Raw genomic sequence first — 18,096 nt, forward strand, 5'->3', positions numbered from 1 at the left:
ACAGCATTTGCAATTAAAACAGTAACAATGCCACCCATAGGCACTTTTCATGAAATACCTGATCGCAGATGCTACTGTTCTTCGTATATATTTGCAGTTACAACTGCAAATAAGAACATTTCAATGTGATATTATGTATAGGTTATCGCAAGAGTAACGGTGCGCTTACGGTTGTTATCACAGCACTTTGTCATCAGTTTGTAAAAGCCACTCGGCCTGCGGCCACGTGACTTTCAAAACTGATGACCAAAAGTGTCGTGATAACAACCGTAAATGTACCGTTTCGAGTTGTGATAACCCTCTTATACCACGAAACACACAAATTTGGCCAGTATTTCGTATGTCACTTGAATGACGACCGTTCATTTACATGTGAATTAGAACCAAGTACTGAACAGAGCATCTGTGTGGGAGGAAACGGTTTTCTGATTGGTTCGTGTATACGCGCTTCCTTTCGATTTTTTCTAATCGTCCCTGGCAAGCGCAGGTGGTGCTGAATGGGCTACTTTTTATTGGCTTATTTGAGTTTCATATGCTAAGAGATTCATGTGATTGGCTCAAATCAATTAATTGTTCATGAAGTTCTCACCACGTGCACTGCCCAGCCAAAGTTCTCAGTTTCTACTTGGCTCCTGGAGTGTAGACATGGACGCTGCTCAATATTCCGATATTTCCGACGATGACAGCGATATTGAACGTTTTGTGTCTCAATATGATAAAGCAGCTACCAACGAGGAAATAGCAGTAAGTGCGATCACATTTTGCAGCTCCAGTTGGCAATGAAGATGTTGCTAACGTGTACCGGAGAACACGAGGAGAGCAACAAACTGGGATGTTACTAGCTGCAAAATTGTAGCTCTACGGTGAGGCGGTCGGTCGCAAAAACCAAAACTCACCGACCGCCTCACCGTAGAGCTACAATTTTGCAGCTAGGATGTTACAGTCTGCGATACCTGGGGTCGGATGAGGAATGAACGTATCAGTAAATCAGGCGGAGGAAGTAGTGAAGTGTTCACATTTGTGCCTGCACTATCGTATGATATAGACGCGAGGGAACTCCACTCCGGCTTTGTCGTTTCATTGTTGAAGTTCGTCGAGTGGAAGGGACAAGAATATCCATCACAGAGTTTGAGATCTTTGTATCGTAGCATTCATAGGTATTTGCGTGACGAATGTCGTCGGCGAGACTTGAATTTTATGAACACCAGCGATACGCACATCTTTCTTGATTGCCACTATACAATTGATGGAATTAAACATTGATAGACGTGGTATCGGGGTTGACTAAAACCAAGCACGGCCGTTCACACGAGAAGAAATGTAAGTTGTCGGAGAAAGTTTTCTTGTCATAATTCTGCCAAGTTGCGCTGTATATTTGTACGTGTCTAAAGTAATCTATAAGTTGTATACTGGTTCACACTGGACACGGCTCGAAAAAGATGAATTTCCATTTTAGACAATGCCAATTATATGCCTTTCAAAATAAGATGGCTTTTTGTGTTCATTGTAAATGCGTATGAATGGTTGGAATCCTGGATTTTCAGGTGATTTCTACTTACATGCAGATTTTGTTATCATCCACCCTTTATTTCATATGTTGATAAATTATCACCACCCTTTTTGATATGTTAATTATCTGTATTATTAAAAGTGTGGTGATCATGTCAACAAATGAAAAAGTGGCCGATAATATAATCTGCATAAATACAATAGGAACCTTGTGAGTTTATGAGAATAAATGCACTGCAAGAACAATTATAGGTCACATGACCTAGAGTGGTATAAACGGAAATAAAAATCCAATACCTTTGAACGGCTATGTTTTGAAAGAATGAATACACATGACACTGTGACATAAAAATTATCTCGGCAAGTCGGTTGCCAAAACAGTTACTTAGATGTAATTCGAAATTCCGTCGTCTATATTGCACGACCATAATTTTTGTTAATCACTTTCAGACGAAAACCAATTTATTACAGATTTGTAATAAATCACAAACAGATAACAAAATCGGTGCAGTGAAACTGGCTTAAGGTGATATGCGCCTCGAAAGTAAAAAACTTAACAACTTTTGCTCAAACCATAGAAAATAAAAATCAGGGGTCACCGTGCAAAATGTTGTACTGGAGAGACAAATTACCTACGATTTCCCGATATTTTGAAATAAAAATGGCCGCAATCTCTGTTTTAACTCTAATGAGGAATATAAAATTTTCGATTTTCGAAAAACTAAGCCGGTGAAAAATTTTATTTCACCAAGAACTTTAAAATGGATCCCAACAAATGGTAAGAAGAGAATTGCTAAAATTTGAAAGCCCCGAATCTCTGTCCCCGAGGTGCATTCTACCTTAAGCATACTCTTGCCTGATCAGAAAAATTGAAACTATTGTCATACTTTTTGATTAGGGATATTTGAAATCGGGTATATATGTGAATGATGAAGGTTTAAAGAAAAAAGCTGGGTCACAGAAATTGATTTGTTTATGAAACGGTGGTTAAAAGTCACCGTCTTCCATGAATATTACAGAAAATCAATATAACGCGTCATACATTTCAAGTTCATGCAGTGAATGACATACCCACATTATCATTGCAAAACAACACAAAACTGAAACTTTACAAACGAAATAAACGAAATAATTTATTTTCTACCATCTGTGAAAAATTACAAATGATCTTCTAGAATTTTCAATCTTTTCAAACGTTTGCAAATTCCAGGTACTGTCTTGAACTTTCAAAAACATATTTTTTGGAAAAGCCATAAAGCTCAATTTTTCACCATTAGGCGAAATGCATTCATGAATTTACGATTTCACATTCTCTCAACGGCTATCATGCATCGTCCCAACCGCCGTTGGATAGTCAAGCCAGCTGAGAGTAACTGATTTAGGTGAAAACTGAACAGAAAATGACGAATCGATAAAATAACATGACAAAGGATTTATGGCTCATCAAACTGCTGATGGCATCTCTATAACCACTATAATGGAACATTTATAAGCTTACGTGCATCGTAAAAAGGCAGCGTCGAACAACTGCGCAATACGTGTTTACATTTTCTGCGCGTACAGTAGCTACATATAGATGAAAAAAATTTGCGCTCTGAATACATGTATGAGCTATTTATGTTCTACCGACATTGGAGGGGTAAATTTACTAGATGATGACCGATAGATTCCGTTCCAAAAAACACTACATTTTGTGATATTTCTGATATTACGGCTATGTTTTTTATGTATTCATATATTATGTATACTGCATATTTTTCTCTCAGCAATATTACTCTTCTGTATTGTTAAAACAATTTCCAATACTCTTCAATACGTGAATTCAACGGAGCAAGTCAACGTTACTATTCAAAAAGTAGTTACTCTGAAAACATGTATGAACAATATTACACTGACATATGAAGGTGGAAATTATTTTGCAATAATTGATGACAATAATATCACATAGATTCAAGAAATGCTACGTGTACAGAGCTCTGTATTCAATGGAATATATGCAATGTTTCCTGCGTAAAATGAGCATTACAAATTCATATCGAAGCTTCTTCTCTGTAGGCAAATCAGGATTCCTTCTCCGTATTCTGCAGGAGTTGCATAACACCTACTAGGTTTGCGCATAGGTACTGAGTCACATCCTTCAACAATTTAATAAGTGAAGTTGGTATAAAAACAGTTCTCCAGTTCATATTCTTTCCTTTACGGTGAGCTTCACACCGGCCGGTGGTGTTAGAAATCCAGCCTTCCCGAGCTTTGGGGGTATCTAATAAAAGGTCGGAAACATTCATGAGACTCTAAAGGCATCAGAGAAAGTCCATAACCATAGTAACAATATCAACAAGATTATGTAAGCACCACCGTCGTCGTCGTCGTCGTCATCATCATCATCATCATCATCATCATCATCATCATCAATCTTTTTCATCATTCAGTTATTCTACTTCTAAACGTTCAAACTTTACCAAAAAGTTTGCATTAAGTTAACGTTTGTGTACATGCTTAAAATGATTCCATCATTCCCCATCTGTTATGTGGCATATGTCATGCCATTTACTCACGGTAGAATGCGCCTCTGGGACAGATATTTAGATTCTTAAACTTTTTCACTTCTTTCCTGATCTACCATTTGCGGGGGCTCATTTTAAAGCCCTTTGCGTAAGAAATCTTTTAACCGTCCTAGTTTTTAAAAATTCGAAAATTTTATTTTTCTCCCTAGAGTTAACACAGGGATGGCGGCCATTTTGATTTTAAAATATCGGTAGATGTCAGGTAATTTGTTTCTTTAGTATTAAAATTTGCACGGTGTCCCCGATTTTTATTCTTGATTTTGAAAGAGAATGGTTGAAATATTCCTTGAGGAAAGTTTGTACAAAAGTTTAAGTCTTTCACATTGGAGGCGCATACCACCTTAAGATGCTTTTTCGTTGAAACAAGAGGTCTGAACTATTCATACCTCAGTCTCGACGCAAGGTTCAAAGGTGAATCGCTGGAAAATACGGACCAGGCCAATCTTAGCTTCCAACAAGGCAAATCTCATTCCGATACAATTACGGGGACCAGCTCCGAATGGCAGCCATGCGTAAGGATGACGTTTCTCTTTCTCTTCCTTGGTAAATCTAAAGAAATGTCATAATATTTTGCAAATAATGTGAACATTTATGTGTGAGTAATATCATATTTCACCATTATTGGTGATGTGTATCTCACATTTGTTATTATTGTCTTTCGCATTAGGATTAACCTTGTTTTTTTCAAACAAAATGCTGTACAAGTACATTATAACAATTAGTACATAGCCATTAAATAACGCCCGATTATTTGAAAAATATTGAGAACTTCAAGGGAACAGTTGCTTGAAAGAATTTTTTGACTGTTTGTTTAAGAAGACAGTAATAAGCTTTTGGTAGTATCAATGACTCATCGTTGACATCGGAAATGTGTGGCAAGGGAAGATGTACTTGCGATATGACAAATCAACCGCCTACCTTTCCGGGATAAATTTCTTAGGTTCAGGGTAGATCTTCGGATCGTGATGGATTACATAGATTGGCACAGCAACAATCATTCCCTTCGGGATGTGAACTCCTTCGATTGTGACATCCTCATTACACTCTCGGTCAAATCTGTTAAAATCAATCCATTACTTTAGCAGCATGCTACAGTAGTTTGCACAACATCTCCTAGACAGGTCAACGTATATCAGGTGCAGCCAACGGAGCTATTCATCGAAAAAGCTATTCCGGAAGCAATTTTTGAGGGCAGGGGAAATTTTAATTTTGCTAGGGCAGGGGACATATTTTTAGGTGGCAGGGGAGCAAATTTTAGTTTTTTTTGTCGGGCAGGGCAGATATTGGTTAATTGTCTTGGGGACAGGGCTTGGCGAAAAACGAGGAGAGGGGAAACTACTTTTAAAACGGGGACAGGGGATTTTCAGCCATGGTGTTTCTAGGGATGAGGACACAGTGCAAGTACTTATACCTTTTAAAGGTTACCCAGACTACTTAGCCTATCGATTGATCCCACATCTCACTCTATGTACTGCGAGATGGAAACCAAATACAAGGCCACTGCAGTATGTGTCTGCATGAGAATGTTAATTTTCAGGGGAAATTTTTTCTCAGGGCAGGGGAAAATCGACAGTTTTTTTTCATCACAGGGTAGGGTAGCTTCATGTCTGCAGGGGAAATGGAATGACAAAATTTTGAGGGGAATTATTTCCACGGCAGGGGAAATAGCAATTTTTTTCACCACAGGGCAGGGGAGCTCCAAACAATCACAGTGGGGAGGGGAATTGGCAAAAATATGTGGGGATCGGGAAAAAAATGAAGTTTGAGTGCGGCAGGGTAAGTCGAAAAATTTTCAGTGGGAGGGCAAATTATGAACAGAAAATTAATTACCCTCTTGACTTAAAATTAGTCAGTTCACATTACTTGTCATGTACAATATATCTTATCATAGTAAGGACCCCTTTAAAAGTGCATAGTTCGTTGGCTGCACCTGGTATATTCATGGAATAAGATTACACTCAGAAACGATTCACCGCTTTTACAGACAAATAGGTCGAGACCTAGATGTTGACAATCATACTTTCAGGTTTCGAAGATGTTTAATGACAAATGTTTTTTTTCTCCTAACCTTATGCCTGGTGGATACATCCTGAGAGTTTCGCAAACAACCAAATCCAGATACGGCATCTTTGACACAGCGTCGTAAGTAACTTCGTCATAGTTTGCCATTACGTCATCGATTTCAGCGCACAATTTGTCTTGCACGTCGGGATTGGTTGCCATGGAGTAAGCAAGAAAACTCATCATGGTACTCGTTGTCTCATAACCAGCTCCGAAGAATAACAATGACTACAAAGATGACGATTATCATGTGGCCGTGACTTTCGTATTGTGTACGAGTGTGACTGAACATTTATGTCTAGTTGGTCTCTTTAAAAGATCAGTGTTACACTTGTTACCTAATGATTGTACATTATACAGAATAATAAAGTCAACACAATAACGGATTTAAATTGCAGAAGAGATGAAATTTACTTCACATGTATATGTGAGATTCACATTTGATTTTGTCATTATTTATTTTGCAATTATTGATAAAGTTAAAATTTTTAACTTTATCAATAATTGCAAGTAAAAATAATGACAAACTCAGATCATTGTGAATCTCGTCGTGAAGACCACATTCTTTAAAAAACTGTTGATATCTGTATTTCACGAGTTGACATCTACATAATGGTGTTTCTGAAACAGAAATGTATGAATGAGAACTGATTTGGAAGAAATCCGAGTCAATACATAAACGAAATGAAGACATGTAAACCTGAAGAAAACCTTTCCAATTTTTTTCTTGCTCGTCTAAAGATATATCTTGGTATCAATAAATTGGTATACACTCCAGAAAATATTAACGAGGAAAACCACTCTTTAGTGAGATGTAACTGCTTTCTAGTTTTCTTACCTGCGCCAGGAGCTCATCATTTGTGAAACCTTTATGGAAATCATGTGTGTCTGATTTTCCATCTCTAAAGAGTTGTACTCCATTCTCATCTTCTTCTTCTTCATTTTCTTTGATGTACTGATCGTATACTTCACGGGCGTCCAACATTAGCTGGAGGAAGTCGACTTTCTAGTAAAAAGTAGATGTACATGTATTTTAAACATAAAAAACATTGATGTGAACACAATATGTAGGGTTTGCTTTCTTCGTATTTGAACTTTTTGATGTCTGCCATTTTTCTGTCTGTTTGGGAACTTAATTAATATCTTCATGTGACGAATATTTATCATATAGGGTATGTTTTTTAAAACAAGGCTAAACAGCGTACGCTGATCTAGACTCAGGTCAGATGACTGCATACGTTACAAACACTGAATATGCATAAAATTTACACTTCTGTAAATTTCGGAGCACGAATAATCCGAACTGTAGGTAAAACAACCGATTGAATTAATTTTACGATAGAAATCGACAGAAAATCAGTTGTTAGCTTGCGACTGTCTCATATGGACTACCATCTTGGTTATTGCTTGTCGCTTACAACAGCCCAGGTTAAGGTCAGAGCAGAAGCATTGTGATGACAACATTACTATATATAGTAAAAATTTAACTTTACTATATCTAGTTATTTCCCGGACTGTCTGCCCAATTCTTCTATCTTGACAATTTGTTTCCAATTTCATTATAGATTCTAAATTCAATCATATTTCGTTACGTTGTTTCACATAGCAAATGCTACTTACCCGCTGGAGTCAGTTTGCATTTTCTCTACGACAGAGAAATCTACAGTCTTGAAAGAAATTAGTAACGAAGACGTTTTCCTACCTTCTCTGAGGGATCTTGTTTCTTTCGTATTTCGACTGTTGTTTCAGTTAAATTTACGAAATAATTGATGGCTGCTCGCGGGAAAATTCCAACATTCAGCCAGTTAAGGATATGCATCACAAACGGGAAGAGGACTACCGTTGGATTGAGATGTAAAATAAAATGCAATTTGAGGGTTAGTGTAAACACAACGCAGAATTAAGGTGTTGATATTCACATATTAACAACACACCGTAATTTGTATATTTGATGCTTCATGACCATGTTTGATCAACTTCATGTCAAAGGTTATTCTATAGATAAAGATGGATAAATTACTATCCTACGCATACTAATCTTCAGACAACAGAAAGTGATCTGAAATCAGTTGATCTTACAGTCAGATTAAACAGATGCGCAATCGAAACTCATCCAAATCAAATTTGGAGAATAAAAGCTTTAGCAAGTGTATTTCGAATAGAAATAAAAATATTATTCTTGACAATAAATGCCACAAGGCGAAACTTTCTAAGCAATCAAAACTACTATTATTCCGTCAATAATTTGTATACTATTTTTTATTCAAATTATGATTTTTGTAGGAGTAATCGAACTAGTTTACATGTCATGATCATTCCTAAACCAGGACACATGCACTTAGCGATATCGTTCACTCGAAAGCTACTTACTAAGAGCCAGAAACACCGGATTTAAAGAGTCAAAGGAAAAAGATTCCTTGACATGCTTGACAAATGGATGGCCAGGTTGCTCTTGTGAGTTCACATCAACTCCAAATCCAGCACTGCCAATGCTATCAACCACATAGCCACCAAAGATGCTGAGGAAATTAAAACATAGGGCCTATGTCCCTCAAGCTACTATAGACATGGATGGTACAGAGGACGTACATAGCATAATACTTGATATAGTGAGTGCAGAGGTCCTTTGGCAATATTCTTATGGTAGAAGAATTGTTTCAGTATGGCTCATACATATCCCCTATATACACAGACATTCATCAATATCCTGTATCCTGCATCTTGAGCTTATTTGCATATTTTCAATGATATAAAAAAACGAAAACAAGATAGTTTGTCATAATCATATTTTGGATCTGTGGTTCTCAAGATATTTAAGTGGAAGATATCCTCACAAACATACATACATACATACATACATACATACATACATACATACATACATACATACATACATACATACATACATACAGACAGACAGACAGACAGACAGACAGACAGACAGACAGACAGACAGACAGACATACATACATACATACATACATACATACATACAGACAGACAGACAGACAGACAGACAGACAGACAGACAGACATACAGACATACATACATACATACATACATACATACATACATACATACATACATACATACATACATACATACATACATACATACATACATACATACAGACAGACAGACAGACAGATAGACAGACAGACAGACATACAGACATGCAGACTTACGACGGAAGACGGACAGATACCTATTCCAATATCTTCTATAGACAATAGTATATAGTAACTAAAAACGACAACTTCAGGTCAACAGATTTGCTAAATGTACAGTTTTCTTTTTATGAAAGGAAATACCAGTACTCGATTCATGGGTCACCGACATTCCACGTTTCATATAATGTATATCTATACGTTGAAATAGGCCTGTCCCAGGGAGCAGCGGAGCTATGACCATCGGCTCTCATACGAAATTCGACGAAAAATATGAGTAAGGAATATTATTCCATGGAGTCTTTCAGAGATAATGACTTACTCTTTGCATTGTACTGTCTTTCCGTCTTTGCTGTGTTTACCAAGGATTCTTATCATGGTGTCCGCAGCATTATTTACTATGGGAGTCATCTGAGAAAATATAATATGATATGCTCTGTTACGGGAGGTATACGTGCAGTTAATGCCGTTGTAAAACAGTGTGTTACAGTTACTCGAGATAAGAACCTTGCACAAGCAAGTTTAATTCATGAAATATTATTTCTATGGCCAGTCCTCTCTATTGTGATACCTCGAACGCGCTATTTTTAGGCTTGTTATGTTTATACATCTTTTTTGAAAAAAATTGTCTATTCTGAACTGCGTATGATCATTTACATATCACAATTGTCAACAAAATCTATAAGGAAATCTGAAACAATTACGTTGTAATTCTATATGTTCTGAAAATTCTTGTTAGCTTGAATCTGTGTCCCGGCTTCATTAAAGAACAACAATTCACCTGTCAGCTTACACATGTGCAGGTTGAGTTGACAAGCTGGGCGATTTGTATCTTTACATGCTTTCCACTTATTGGTAATTTGATTACAAATCCTTGGAGAGCGAGGATAAATGTCTTTATTCACTGTTAAAGCAATGTAAGCTCAACATCTTCCCATGAGTATGACATTGTCCACTCACTCATGCTCAAACCAGGTTGTGCGTATTTACATAACATTTGTTAATACTGAGTATCCTTGCGTGAACAATGAATCACTTATAATAAACTATACACTGTCAGATTTTGTGTTGCTGTTTACTACTGTGTTACTGTGAGTGGACAATGTGGGGGCCATACCTGTCCGAAGATGGTCCCTTCCATATCACATGATGCAAGCTCCAAACCTGGAGCTTTTTCCCATGATGCAAATTACATGGACAACTTCCTGTACTTTTTTTATCGGTTTTTGTAAAAAGTTGCGAGAGTTATCAATGGCGAAAATAGCTTTTCCGGGGTAAGTGACCACAAAGCTTGCACATATGTAAAAATCATCCTTGGTGAACTTCCCCTTTAATGTCTTCACACAGTATTACAGTACTCAGAGATCAACATCTATGCCATGTTTCATCAAACACTATATCTGGACATATCACTCTAATAAGAAAAGTTCATTTAACATGCAAATTAAAAGTGTATTGACATGAGATAGAAACAAACCAACAATGAGATTATAGAAAAAAGATATATCTCGTATAAAGAAAGATGTTAATCTCACCAACCGTCAACGATACCTCACCGATAAAGATAAGGAGAATGACATAAGAACAAAACTGGTTTACACAACGACCTTCAGTCCATTCATCAAAACCAGTCAAATCAAACAATGTCTAACAAAAAATTGGAAAATAATAGAAGCCGATCAAACACTGGCTAAAGTTTTTCCAGAAAAACCTATCATAGCATACAAAAGGAAAATAAATATAAAAGACATCCTCGTTCAGGCACAAATCAAGCACGAGGATAAAAATAAACACGAACGGTCCGACCAACAAACCACTCAAAGTTCAGACCACAACATAACCATACTAGCATCTCTATTTGATGAACAATCGCTACTATCAAATTAACATGTGGGATAACAAAACAATTCGAGCGACAGATGAAGGAAACACCGTTAATATGAATCACTCTAACACATAACCGGTTCTTTCCCAGGGACCCAGATAACATGACCAGGGTCAAAGCACTATCGATTCACCGGTGTCTCGCCATGTTTCTCCATATCATTAAACCACATTGATCGAGTCAATATACCGCATCAATATCAAAGGTAGAAAACGATGTGTAAAGTTGCTCTCATTTTCTTATATGTTCTGATTGAACACTGTTTTTTTTTCCTTCTCGTGTTTCATTAGGCGTGAAGCTAGACAGAAACTGGACTTTATCTTACTTTTCTCATTTTCGATCCGCTGAAAGCTGGTGTGAGAGTGTTTCTCTTGTTCTTCCAATTTTGATCAACGAGGACCGTCAGTGCATGGTTAAAAGGTTTAGTTTCAAGTGGTAGACGCTGTGGAAAGAGGAAAGCATTGATGATGAGTACGACCGTTGTCATTTCATTACAGGCATATCAATGCAAGTTTATATTAAATGCTCAATTACAAAAAAGTTTGTTTACCTCAATACGCACATTGATTTTCACATCCAAAATGAAAAAGTTCATGTCGTCGTCATTCCTTATGTTATTTTCTAATTGTAATATCATAATGCCAGTAGTGGTTTAGAATTGATTCTTTTGCATATTAAACACTCATTAATATCATTTAGCTGACCACAGTGTGTGAAATTTCTGTGCTTTGCATGACCCCTTATAAATGTTGAAATTAGCTTTTGAAGTGCCTATTGACTAGAATGTGCCGTTCCTCTCTAAGCAAGCACATCTCCGAACATTTGGGTTTTCTTGATGTATGTCGGACGAAAACAGGGATTTAAACCATTGAAATTTCGTACAGAATAGAAGTTCAAGAATGAATGTTTCGCTAAACATTATTATACGCACTCTTCTGTTGTAAAAGGAGGTGAAGTGCTTGACGCAAATCTGCTTACACATCTCAGGGTCTACCACTTCAAGCACTGGTTGACGCCCTTCGTAAATCCTGGGTAAAGAATTTCAAATTCGTAAATGGGGATATTTACAAGCCATATTGACAAAAATCTTTAAAAAATAAATAGAAAACGACGAACATTGCTTCCTTATTGACCTGTATAAACAAGAGCGAAAATGATATTATTTTTTTAACCAGCAAATGCACTGCAAGATGCATTTCGTTATCCTAGGACTAATCGACGATTTGCAGTCGAAGTTGGCTAGAAGGGGTAGCAGTGGTGTCAATTTAACGCCGCATTGCATTCACAACTATTTTGCAGTCAGAAAAATAATTTTCCCAAATACGTGTTTGTAAGCTTAGGATCGCTGCAAAATTAACACATTGGCGATAATATGGCCTAGAAAGATAACGAAAGATCAATGTTGATGTTTCATCGTTATATGGTAGCCAATTTGATGATGTAAAGTATCATACGCATGTTGTACTAATTCAATGATATCATCATCACAGATGTTGTAACGTTCGTCTAAAGGAACTACAATCATGTAAATGTTAATGCTACGTTGCGATGGCAATTATGTTGGAATTTTAAAATTTAGTTAGCATCATCAAAATGGTTACCATTGAATCATGCAAAAGCAAAATTGATTTCTGATTATCTTTCAGCAAATACGATGGTTTCAATAGGGCTCCAACTCACAACGTACGGTACCCATGCAGTCACCTAGCGGAGAAGCCAGAGACAAATTCGCTCGGCCAAATCCCCGATCTCAAAAAGATTGGTTCAATAACTAATATGGCGTATGATTTTGATCTGTCTTAAACAGCATCAAGGTGGGACATGACAATATCCTTGAAATTAATGTTTTCGATTTTAGTCATATGTCAACCTATCACTTACCCGAAGACTTTGCCGTATTTTTTGTACCACTCCATCTCTTTGTCTTGGAAACCCTACAAATACAAACATGTAGCGAAATCAAACGCTTACAACAAATTATTTCAAACCTCTCGGTAACTTTAAATGCCAGCAAACCATATCTGTAGAGCGATCTGTTTCAAAACGGTAACTGTGGACTCTTAAAATGATGCATAGACGCGGGGAACTTATGTCTGTACCCCTTTCAAGTTAAACAAAAGATCGAACTTTTGCACTTCTTCAAATGTTTACGCTAGCATTTTGTAATTGATATACAAAAGATTGCCGTCAACAATATAGATGCGGAATACCATCTTTCAGTTATTGAATCGCCATTTTAAACTTTACGTGAATACCCCAAATGCCAGCTTACATTTGTTAGATCTGAAATGCATGTTATTTTTGGCTACAATATTTTGCCATGTGAACGCTGTATAGACGTTGTCAAGCATTAATGCTATAATAACGTACTCGAGCGACTTAATTATGTCGATGTGATTAAAAATAGCCGTAAAATAAAACCCTTTATTTCAAAGCGATCCTCCGGAACTCGTAAACACACTAAAAAAATATAAAGTCGGACAGGCAAACAACGAAAGACATGGAAAGATAGTGGGACGCTTAAAATAATAGAACGGCTTGGATCATGAAAGATAGAAACGACTAATGTATGGACCAACGTCTATTGCCAGCCAAGCGGAAGGATAGACGGATAATCGATGTGGCTATACATTAAGAGACATGGAAAGGCAGCTAGACAGACAGACAAACAGACAGACTGACAGACAGATATGTAGAGGTGCAAGTTGATCGATTGACTGAGTAGGACATAGCCAGGTCTTTGTAACTCACCGAGCTCAACTGAATGAAGTTTCCTGCGAGTGGCCACGGTGCTGGTCCAGGAATTCCCATGTTTCGGAATGTGGAAAATGGCCATGTTGCATACCTACGATAGACATGACGACAAACTGTAAGCGTTTGGTTCTCTTTCAATCTGATGTAGTATTGCTATGATGTACATTTCAGCGACTATTTAAATTTTGGTCACGAAGGAAGTTCTATCTGCCGAATCTATAGAAATCACAGAATGCAATGTGCTATTTTGTGCATGGACTGAAGTCTCTTCAGTATATATATATATATATATATATATATATATATATATATATATATATATATATATATATATATATATATATATATATATATTTCTATTGTTTTCATTGGTTGGCTGTCCCATATTTACTGACAACATATCGAACAGAGGCTATTGCCCGCACTGAACAAGATGGTGAATATTGCAATGTCGGTGTACTGTTTCAGAATTACATGACATGGCGTGAGTTAACTCGACGTTCTATAGTTTTTATCTATATTATATCCTGTTAATTGTGCACGATATTCATGGTTGATTTCATACGGTTTTAGCAGCTGCACTGTTGCGGTCCCGGAAAGGCAACACTGCCCTCACATGATTATGGTTAACGAAGGGAGTTTTGCACTTCAAAGCAGACATTTGGTTTCCAAGCTCCGAAATGGGTCACTTGCGCCATTACGTTACATATTCTCCAACCTTTTAATCTGCCTACCTCACCTTAGAGGCCCCTAACCTTATTGTTACATTTGTCAACATTTGTTTCATCAAACAAAACCGGTAGCCCCGAATTTAGATGAGAAAACTGAAACATAGTTTCATTAATTTAAATGTAGAATGTTTTGATGACCTCAAGTTTTAAAAAATGCGGTATAGACGATACCCTTCTGTACACCTCTGACAAAAGACTCGTCGTAAAACTAGTGTTTTCTTCACCATTACTTGGCCGTTTTGAATGTCAGATGTTGTTGTTTGACACAGATATTTCGAGTTATTGTCCGGCAAATGTAAACGTCAGGAGTGTTCTAACCAACGGGCTTACAATCTCCCTTTCTGAGCACGTCATCGAGTTCAACCTTTTGCTGACACTTAACTCGCTCTCTCTTTGTCCGAGAGACGCTAATCGACTTTTGTTTTTCCGAACAAAATGTTATGTCAAATACTTACAAGTAAAACAGGACCAGTGCTATTACACAAAGCAGCATCCAGGCAGATACTTCAAAGCCACACAACTCCATGATTTCGTCAACGTCACGCCACAAATCTATGTGTACTGTTCAGTGCAACTTTGTGTAAATGTAATGGAAGTGCTGTATACGTGTACGTATACGGTTAACATAGAGGTCGCTCACTTTTTTTCTGCAGAGCACTTGAATGACTCGTTCGAGAAGAATATTGGTGGCGAAACCGACCTACTTTACGGTGTTTGATAATCGAAATAACTCGCACATGTTTTGACTGCCTGCATGATATTATTTGATTTCTGTCATACTTACGTGATAAATGTTACAATTCTGATATATATGGTACTCCCATTACGATAACTGATAAAATGCTTAAAACGGCGTAGTTGTAAGGAAACGTCAAAATGATTACAACAATTTACCACGCGAAATAATATTTTTAGCTCACGTGTTAACACACGTGAGCTAATGTCATAGCGATGTCTGTGTGTCTGTCCGTGTGTGTGTGAGTGTGTGTCTGCCTGTCTGTTTACACGATAACTCAAAAACGCCTGTACAGATTCAAGTCAGATTTGGTAGACAGGTACTATATGCTACTTGCAAGAAATGATTAGATTCTGGTCAGTATGGCCTGCATATTAATGAAGTTATAACGTATCTTTTTTCACATAATGGTTTCCATATGGAAACAATAATGGCAATGTCGACATATATCAAGATATACTGCACAAAATTTCATGAAACTTTTCACAGATGACAGCCTCAGAACATTATGATGATACTGTGAATGCCATGACAATTATCTGCTCATTTGCATATTAAAAGAACTTTTGTAATTAGTGACATAACCCTAAAATTCCTGCACCAAATTTGATGATGCATGCAACAAATATTGATCTGATATATAGCTAATTGGACTGAGAAGCATAGGGCAGTGTCAAGTTAATTAACAGCTCATTTGCATATTTTATGAAGCTTTGTAATTAGTCATATATAACTCCGAAATAAATGCGCCAAATTTGATTAAATCTGCTGCACATACTGATCCGACAACTATCTAACTGTGGTATAAAGCATTACGTAGTGTGAAGATAATTAGGGTTCATTTGCATATTGAATGAACTTTGTATTTAGGTATACAACTCTGAAATTACAGCACCTAAATCGGTGAAACCTGGTACAGATATTGATCTGATATGCATCTAATTGTACTGAGAAGCATTGGGCTGTGTCAAATTAATAAATAGCTCATTTACATATTTTATGAAGATCTGTAATTAGTCATATAACTCCGAAATAAATGCATTAAATCTGATGAAACGTGCTACAAATGTTGATCTGAGCACAGGGGCTCACAAGTGGCTATATAAGTCGATATTACAGCGTTTTTCTTTCTTTTTCAATGTTACAAATAAACTGGCTGAGCCTGAAGAGCACAACACTTGTGTAGCTGTCTTTTGTGTAGCTTGTATTGGCATGTATAGTGCGCCCTCAACGGGGAATATGATCATATGTAAATGCGACCTTTAGTTCTGTGACCTCCAGCCATGCCTTCCCTCTCCTTATGGCCGGCCATGCGTACAGACGTCGCTGTGTTTACTGACGTCGCTGTGTTTGTAAGCATAGCGAGGACAGGAAGTAGGAATGGCTAGAGGTCACGGAACTAAAGGTCGCATTTACATATGATCACACTCCCTATTGAGGGCGCACTATACATGCCAATACAAGCTACACAAAAGACAGCTACACAAGTGTTGTGCTCTTCAGGCTCAGCCAGTTTATTTGTAACATTGAAAAAGAAAGAAAAACGCTGTAATATCGACTTATATAGCCACTTGTGAGGCCCTGTGGAGTTTATCTGAGAGATATCTAATCGTCCCATGACGTATTGAGTAGTATCAAGTTAATTAAGGGTTCGTTTGCATATTTAATTAAATTTGTTATTAGTGATATTATTCCCAAATTACATCATTAAATTTGATGAAACGTGCTACATATGTTGATCTGATAGATATCTAATAGTCCCATGAAGCATTGAGCAGTGTCAACTAAATAAACACCTCATTTGCAAATTAAAGAAAGTTTTGTAATTAGTGATTTAAAGCGCAGTGGTCGTCGCGCTGCGCGTACGCGATTTTTTTGTTGATAAACATAAATGTTTGTAAATATAAGTCTTCTCAACTTCAATCGGAGTGAGATTGGAGCGGTCCCTCACTTTGTTAACGCCTTTGTAAGACTCAACATCATGCAATAGTAAAATATTAAGATCGGAAACGAACTTCAGTTGTGTATTTCTATCTATAAACTCATGTAAGGCTACAAACATTGAGACACTCTGCACATTATGTCGCCGAGCTTACTGAATGCAGTCACAGTGAACAAAGGGGTTTGATCGCGCGCGGTCACTCTGGTTGTACACAATGCCATGTACAGCAAGTAAAAATACATCACTAAAATTATATATATATATATATATATATATATATATATATATATATATATATATATATATATATATATATATATATGTAGACCAGCAACAAGCACAATTCCTACCTTGTACTTTGAAAAACATGACGTTTTTGTAAAAGTCATCAGGCTTAATTTTTGCACTATCGGGCAAAATGTATCTAGGAATTTACAATTGCAGAATCTCGCTCATGATCGTTTTTTGGTGGTGCACCCACTAATGAGTATCATGCATCGGCCCTGCCGGCTTTGGATGGACCCAAGTCGAATCAGACCGACATGTTCAGGTGAAAGTTTAACAGAAAACTGGTAAATCAATTAAATAACTTTACCTAGGATTTACGGCTCAACAAACTGCTAACGGCATCTCTATAGTCACTATAGAATATTTATACGTGCATGATCATCTTAAAAAGGTAGCATCCAACAACTGCACAGTACGTGTTTATTTTTTCTGCGCGTACAGTTCAGATACCTATTGAT

The 18,096-nt window shown here is 37.0% G+C and overlaps 1 protein-coding gene across 1 annotated transcript; it reads right to left on the reverse strand.

Moving 5' to 3' along the window:
* Positions 1-2,612: 2,612 nt before the first annotated feature.
* Positions 2,613-15,274, reverse strand: LOC139133894 (cytochrome P450 3A8-like). The gene is made up of 13 exons (XM_070700669.1): positions 15,128-15,274; positions 13,939-14,032; positions 13,069-13,121; positions 12,119-12,215; positions 11,513-11,629; positions 9,625-9,713; positions 8,505-8,653; positions 7,837-7,970; positions 6,973-7,140; positions 6,142-6,362; positions 4,992-5,129; positions 4,460-4,622; positions 2,613-3,769 (listed from the first exon to the last, which is right to left on the reverse strand). The coding sequence occupies exons 1-13, from the start codon at positions 15,196-15,198 to the stop codon at positions 3,692-3,694; spliced, it is 1,572 nt and encodes a 523-aa protein (XP_070556770.1). The 5' UTR covers positions 15,199-15,274; the 3' UTR covers positions 2,613-3,691.
* Positions 15,275-18,096: the final 2,822 nt, after the last annotated feature.

The sequence above is a fragment of the Ptychodera flava genome, chromosome 5, assembly GCF_041260155.1.
Source record: "Ptychodera flava strain L36383 chromosome 5, AS_Pfla_20210202, whole genome shotgun sequence".
NCBI classification, from domain to species: domain Eukaryota; kingdom Metazoa; phylum Hemichordata; class Enteropneusta; family Ptychoderidae; genus Ptychodera; species Ptychodera flava.

Coding starts and splice junctions, on each gene's coding strand:
- LOC139133894 (XM_070700669.1), bottom strand. CDS start 15,198: ATGGAGTTGTGTGGCTTTGAAGTATCTGCCTGGATGCTGCTTTGTGTA. Junction 6,363..6,972: donor ATGATGAGCTCCTGGCGCAG/GTAAGAAAACTA, acceptor TCATCTTTGTAG/TCATTGTTATTCTTCGGAGC. Junction 4,623..4,991: donor AAGAAATTTATCCCGGAAAG/GTAGGCGGTTGA, acceptor ACATTTCTTTAG/ATTTACCAAGGAAGAGAAAG.